Here is a 7,551-nt window from a genome sequence, read left to right on the forward strand (position 1 = left end):
AAAAAAAAAAAAAAAAAAAAAAAGACGGAAAAGGAAACTAACTAGATCTAAACCATCTGAGATCCTAAGTTTCAGAACTGGCTATATGGGAAGAATAAATGGCAAGGGTGTGATAAGTCAATTAAAACAAATATCCCAACAAAGAAACTTTGCTCTATATAGAAAGAATGAAGAAAACCTATCTTATAGTAAAATTTCTATAGAAAACAAAAGTATACTTTTGGTAGAGAATGAGATCATTCTCTTTTTTAAAAAGCTTTATTAAGTACATTTGTATTTCTACTTAATTAACACGAATCCTCTATTTAGACGTAAGTTTTATAGCTGAGTAAATTATTCATTTTCTTTTTTTTTTTTTTTTTGAGACAGAGATTCAAGCTGCTCCCCTGGGTAGAGTGCCATGGCATCACAGCTCATAGCAACCTCCAACTCCTAGGCTCAAGCGAGTCTCCTGTCTCCACTTCCCAAGTAGCTGGGACCACAGGGACCCACCACAATGCCTGGCTATTTTTTTTTTGGTTGCAGCCGTCATTGTTGTTTGGCAGGCCCTGGCTGGATTCAAACCCACCATCTTAGGTGTATGTGGCTGGCGCCTTAGCCACTTGAGCCACAGGCACTGAGCCAAATTATTCACTTTCATAAAAAGAACTCATGGATGCTCTTATATGCCGTTAAATTCTTAAATTTAAAAACCACAAAGTAAATGTTTAACCATTAGATATTGTAGCCAAATGAATAGTGAAAGAGTAAGATAATGGTTTTGATAAATAAGAGCAAAAGGTCATTTACTCAATACAAACCAAATACTGTGTTCCTCTCCACCACAGCAGACTTATCTCCATGACCACATGCAACTTGCTGATTTACGTGAGCAGACAGGAATGACGGCAGAGCATTCTGCCAGATTAAAAAGTTCAGCAGGTAGGAAGCTGTTACACAGTCATATGGTTTGGTGCTTGTGCTAAGCTCCAGTGCTGCCTGGAATAAGCCTTGCAGTTTTTCTGAATCCTAGAATAAAGCACAGACTCAGTCACTGAATAATTAATTTAAAGAAACAATAAATATTTTGTGGGACTTGGGGGTTTTGAATCTTTTTTGGTGGGTTTTGTTTTTTTTTTTGAGATAGGGACTTGCTGTAGCATCATCATAGCTCACTGCAACCTCAAACTCCTCAAACTCCAGGGCTCGAGTGATCCTCCTGCCTTAGCCTCTCAAGTACCTGGAACTACAAGATGCATACCACCATGCCCAGATTATTTTTATACTTTTCATAGAGATGAGGTATCACTATGTTGCTCAGGCTTTTCTCAAACTCCAGGCCTCAAGCAAGCCTCCTGCCCTGGCCTCTCAAAGTGTTGAGCCACTGCCCCAGCCAATAATAAATATTTTAAAACACAGTCCATTAGAGAAAAATACAAATCCATTAGGAGGCTGATCCTGGTAAAAATTCACATGTATATATGTGGAAAACAAAGTAATAAGATCGGCCTCAGAAATTCTACATCAGAGCTCCCACACCTATAGCTCACATAAAGATCCACTCATATAACCTGTCCTAAAGGAGACAGTTCACTGTAATAGTCATGGAAATACACTAAGCTGACAACAGAAGACATACATGAATCCTACTACCCACTTAACAGCTGATCAAATGCACATTCACCACCCTAGAAGTTGGGATTTGGTTGCTCAATAATATTCTCATTCTGGCTCAGTGCCTGTAGCTCAAGCGGCTAAGGCACCAGCCACATACACCAGAGCTGGCGGGTTCGAATCCAGCCCAGGCCTACCAAACAACAATGACAACTACAACCAAAAACTAGCCAGGTGTTGTGGCGGGCACCTGTAATCCCAGCTACTTGGGAGGCTGAGGCAAGAGAATCGCTTAAGCCCAGAAGCTGAAGGTTGCTGTGAGCTGTGACACCACAGCACTCTACCCAGGGTAACAGCTTGAGGCTCTGTCTCAAAATAATAATAATAATAATAATAATATTCTCATTCTACTAAGATTATTCCATACCTTTCTAATAGAAGAAAACATTATGAATTTAATTTTGAAGCTGACTATATGCTTCCTAATATGTAATGATGTTTTATGATTCTGAAATAGTAGATATCAATTATACTTGACAGAAATACCAGTTCATTTCAATTTAAATTTTTGGCCATTTGATATGTTTCATTTTCTGTCACCTAAACAATTTAAAAGTAGTGGTCAAAACTTCAAATCTATAAATATTAGAAAGAACCAATTAAGCATTTAAGCCATTTTTTTAATTGCAGTAAGTCCCTGAAACTACTTTAGTAAGTATTAGTAAGAAATACCACAGCTATATGGGACCAATGATAAGTTGGGGGAAGGTAGATAAAGGAAGAGAAAGTCTCCTCTGTAAAAACCTCAGATGGTACAAAAGTTAGCAACCTGGGTACCAAAGAACCTTCTGTTTACCAAGCAGAAAGACCACAGGCACATGTGGATGCCAGAGAGCAACTCCCAGTGTGGGCCCAAGTAGAAGAGGTGCTTTGATATCTACAAAGCCATCCAGAAGCCACAGAAACACACTGCTCTCTGGTATATGCTCCTATAGAATGCCACCACATCTACAAGATGTCTTGCCCTAAATACAGCCGAACAGCCAGACCCCAGATCATGGCTCAGCTGTAGCGGCTATCCTTGGCCTTTACAGAGCTCCAGCAGAAAGCCAAAGCTGAGCTCCAGAGCTAGTACTCTGCTGCTGAGTCAACAACCCCAGAAGAAGCCTCAAGGGCCAAAGTGAGAGCCTGGGGTCAGAGTTCCCCTGTAGACCTGCCGCCATGCTATGCATTCACTCCCAAGCCCATCTTGGGTTCCAACCCCAAGCTGGGAAGAGCAATGTGTCAAGAAGAAAGCGAGGGCTGGTGATGGGGTAGAGACTGTTGTTAACCTCAAGTACTCTGAGTTTCAGTCTCAGTTTAGCTATTGGTAGTTGGAAAACCAGAAACATGTTCTTTACCTCATTTACACTCCGCTTCCGATTCTACAAAGCAGAGAGATTATCGCAAAAAAACACAAGTTACTGTAAGTGATATGCTTTGATCAAATATGACATGTCCAAGGGAACTGGGGAGACCACAATTAACTGAAATCTACTAATAATCTTGTAAACAACAAAACCTACAGCCTCCTACTCGTCCCTTTTTATCACACCAATTAAAAAAAAAGCAAAGCTCACTGATTTCAGCCTTGTTTTCTTTTATTTTCTCCTTTCCCACCAACCCAAAATAGTAGAGAGATATTAATGATATCTGAAATAGTCCAAAAACATAAGAAGGCAAACACAAAGATCGTGAATTATTCTCAGATTACTTTATCTATTATTAAAATAGAAAGTTTCCAAGCCCACACTACATTTATATTTACAGAGGAAAAATCCAAATACCTGAAATTGTATAGCTGTTTTTGGTAACTTCATCAGAAGATCAAATGCTAAAATTTTCACTTCTTCAAAAGTGCTGGTAAAACATTCCATTAACGTTTGGAAACGACCAACATCAATATCATGACTCAGCTGATACACTGTATAAACACTACCTAAAAAAATTTAAGAAAAAAAATTTTTTAAGTAAAAAGGAAAAGGCTATCAACCTTCTAAAGTTAGAGAATTTACAGAAAATCAGTACCAAAGGAAATACATTTCATACTTTAACCAGAGTAGTATAAAAGAATAATTTTTGCATTAATTTATTTTTTGAAATTATAAAATAAGTATTATACTCCAAGTAAATAATAAACTTTTAAAAATCTTTAAAACCATTTTATTCTTGGCTCAGTGCCTGTGGCTCAAGCGGCTAAGGGGCCAGCCACATACACCTGAGCTGGCAGGTGCAAATCCAGCCCAGGCCCACCAAACAACAATGACGGCTGCAACCGAAAAATAGCCAGGTATTGTGGCTGGCACCTGTAATCCCAGCTACTGGAGAGGCGGAGACAGGAGTTGAGGTTGCTGTGAGCTGTGATGCCACAGCACTCTACCCAGGATGACAGCTTGAGGCTCTGTCTAAAAAAAAAAGCCATTTTATTCTCTTTTTCAAAAGATATTATATAAAAGATTACTGAGTTATTTTTTAAACATAAACAAATCTCAACACAATATTCCTATAGAAAGGAAAGAAATATAAATAAGCAAAAATAAATTTAGGGGCACTTCTTTTTAAAAATCTTCATAAAGATTTGATTCTTGATTTAAATCCAGTTTGATAATATCTTAAAATCAAGTGACATAGAATTATCAGTATGATGACATATTGTAAGAGACTTACTGGGTCTCAAAAATAAAGGATTCTTTTGGTTATTCAGGAGAAAAGCTTGAGTCATCTGCAAAATGAAAAGAATTTGACTGGCTTCAATGTTCCCCACTGCAATATGCAGTGCTAAAAGATAATGAAGCAATGCTTCCAAAATCCTCAGCAAAGGAAGATGTGTAGAAGTTTGTACACCAAATTTCAAGTATAAGAGTAATAGAATCATTTTTAATATGCAAGTACTCCAAAAACTACTACTTATGTCCAAAAACTCTGCTTAGAGAAAGAATTCTGGCTCAGCGTCTGTAGCACAGTGGTTACAACGCTGGCCACGTACACCAAGAGTGGTGGGTTTGAACCGGCCCTGGGCCACCTAACAACCATGACAACTGCAACAAAAGAACAGTCAGGCATTATGGCAGGCACCTGTAGTCCTAGCTACTTGCCAGGCTCAGGCAAGAAAATCACTTAAGCCCAAGAGTTGGAGGTCGCTGTGAGTTGTGATGCCACAGCACTCTACCAAGGGCAACATAGTGAGATTCTGTCTCAAAAAAAAAAGAAAGAGGAATTTCAGCCAACCAGGAAATGAACAGAGAAATTATCACAACAGAATGATGGTAGTGGGGTATAATGGCTCATACTCACATTCTTAGCACTTTAGGAGGGCAAGACAGGATCGATTTTAAGAGTTTGAGATCAGCCTTGCCAACAAAGTGAGACCCTGCCTCTACAAAAAAACAGAAAAATTCTGGACAGCGCCTGTGGCTCAGTGAGCAGGATGCTGGCCCCATATACCGAGGGTGGCGGGTTCAAACCTGGCCCCAGACAAACTGCAACAAAAAAAGCCAGGTGTGGTGGCGGGCACCTGTAGTCCCAGCTGAGGCAAGAGAATCGCCTAAGCCCAAGAGCTGGGGGTTGCTGTGAGCTGTGATGCCATGGCAGAAAAATTAGCTGGGTGTGGTGATGCATGCCTATAGTCCCAGCAACTCAGAAAGTTGAGGCAGGAGGATTTCTTAAACCCAGGAGTTTGAGTTTTCAGTTAGCAATGATGCCATCATTGCACTCTAGCCCAGGAAACAAAAACTCTGCCTCAAAAATAAATAAACAGGCTCGGCGCCTGTGGCTCAAGTGGCTAAGGCGCCAGCCACGTACAAAGTGGTGGGTTTAAATCCAGCCCAGGCCCACCAAACAACAATGACGGCTGCAACCAAAAAAGAGCTGGGCGTTATGGCGGACACCTGTGGTCCCAGCTACTTGGGAGGCGGATGCAGGAGACTTGCTTGAGCCCAGGAGTTGGAGGTTACTGTGAGCTGTGATGCCACAGCACTCTACCCAGGGGGAGAGCTTGAGGCTCTGTCTCAAAAAAATAAATAATGACACCACTTAACTCTGGGATTAAAACTAAACAATTGTGGGAATATTGGTTTCACAGCAGAATGCGAAAACATTTAGTATTTAACAAATGAACCCCTGAGAACTGAAAATATTCCTATGCTTACTTAATTTGAGGAATGATGTTCAATGGAAAGTAGGATATGAGTTTCTCATTTAACCTGAACTTACTAGTTAGTACAACTCTGTAAAATTCCTAAATTTTAGCAGGCAACTGGAGTTTTTCTTCCTTCCTTCATGCCTCTACTCAAATCTGCTTCTTCTTTTCTATTAAAATGTCTTTAATTATCTTCCTGCACATTGCTGTGGCCAGAACCTTCAGTAAAATGGTGATTAGCACTGGTGACAGTGGGCCTCTGATCTCTTTCCTGATCTTAGGGGGAAAAGTTTTCAGTTTTTCACAACTGAGTATGGTGTTAGCTGTGTGTGTTACAAATGTCCTTCATCATATTAAGGAAATTCCTTCCTATTCCTAGTTTGCTGACTTTCTTTTTTTTAATCATGAAAGGGTTTGAATTCTGCCAAATGCTTTTCCTGCAGCAGCTGAGATGATCATGAGGTTTTTCTCCTTCATTTTAATATGGTGTATTACACTGACCTACCCTGCATTCCAGGGATAAATTCTATTTAGTCATGGTATATGATATTTTTAATATGCTGTTGGATTTCATTTGCTAGTATCTATTTAGCTGAAGACTTTTGCTTTTATATTCCTAAGGGAAATGTGCCTGTAGTTTTCTTTTCATAGTAAAGTTGATATCTGGATAATGACAACCTTATACAATGAGTTAGGAGGTATTCCCACCTCTCCAATTTTGAAAAGAATTGGTGTTAATTCTTAAAATACTTGGTAGTATTCACTAGTAAAGACACTTGCCATTAACTTTTCTTTGCTGGGAGGCTTTTACTTGACAATCTCTTTACTTGCTATGGAAACCGTTCAAATTTTCTATTTCTTCTTGAGTCAGTAACTTTCATGTTTCTGGCCACTTGACCATCTCATGTAGTTATCTAACAAGTAATCATTTTTATCTCTACAAGGTTAATTAGAAATGCCCCTACTTTCATTTCTAATTTTAGTTATTTACATTTTCTTTCTTTTCTCTTAGTCTAGCAAACTTTGTCAATTTTGTTGATCATTTTAAAAAACCAACTTCTGGTTTCATTGGTTCTCTATACTGTTTTTCTATTTTCTATTTCATTTATCTCTGTTCTAATCTTTATTATTTCCTTCCTATTGTTAGCTGTGGGTTAAGTTTGCTCTTCTTTTATGATTGCTTGAGGTATAAAGTTATGTTACTGATTTGAGATTTTTTAATATAAGCATTTATAGCTATAAATTTCCCTCAGAGCACTGCTTTCACTGCATTTCATTCATCTCAGAAGTATTTTCTAACTTCTATGTGATTTCTTCTTCGACCCATTGATTGTTAAAGAGCTCTGTTCAAATCTGAAGCCTTCTCTGACACTACTGCAAAAAACAGCTAACATTCCTCATCTTCCTAGGACCTCTGTATCTCCCCCTCATCTTCTTTTTTTTTTTTTTTTTTGAGACAGAGTCTCACTATGTGGCCTTGGGTAGAGGGCTGTGGTGTCACAGCTCACAGCAACCTCAAACTCTTGGGCTTAAGCAATTGTCTTGCCTCAGCCTCCCAAGGAGCTGAGACTACAGGTACCCACCACAACACCCAGCTATCTTTTTGCTGTAGTTGTCATTATTGTTTGGCAGGCCTGGGCGGGGTTCCAACCTGCCAGTCCCAGTATATGTGGACAGTTCCCTAGCCACTGAGCTACAGGCACTAAGCCACCCCCCTCATCTTCTTGAAATAGTTTTTTTTTTTTTTTTTTTTGAGACAGAGCCTCATGCTATCCCCCTGG

At 39.3% G+C, this 7,551-nt stretch overlaps 1 protein-coding gene across 3 annotated transcripts in view; it reads right to left on the reverse strand.

Moving 5' to 3' along the window:
• The window catches only part of THADA (THADA, armadillo repeat containing), a 331,550-nt gene that overhangs the window by 303,709 nt on the left and 20,290 nt on the right, over positions 1–7,551 (reverse strand). For 2 of the 3 annotated variants that reach the window (XM_023512128.1, XM_023512127.1), the window contains exons 9-10: positions 3,420–3,571; positions 801–1,008 (exon numbers count right to left, since the gene is read on the reverse strand). In XM_023512128.1, coding sequence (XP_023367896.1) covers positions 801–1,008; positions 3,420–3,571 — 360 coding nt within the window. Of the gene's footprint in view, positions 1–800; positions 1,009–3,419; positions 3,572–4,299; positions 4,339–7,551 lie in introns of those variants that run through there. The other variant, XM_023512129.1, reaches the window with a different exon arrangement.

This window comes from Otolemur garnettii, unplaced genomic scaffold, assembly GCF_000181295.1.
Source record: "Otolemur garnettii isolate 467f Iridium unplaced genomic scaffold, OtoGar3 scaffold00024, whole genome shotgun sequence".
Lineage (NCBI taxonomy): Eukaryota > Metazoa > Chordata > Mammalia > Primates > Galagidae > Otolemur > Otolemur garnettii.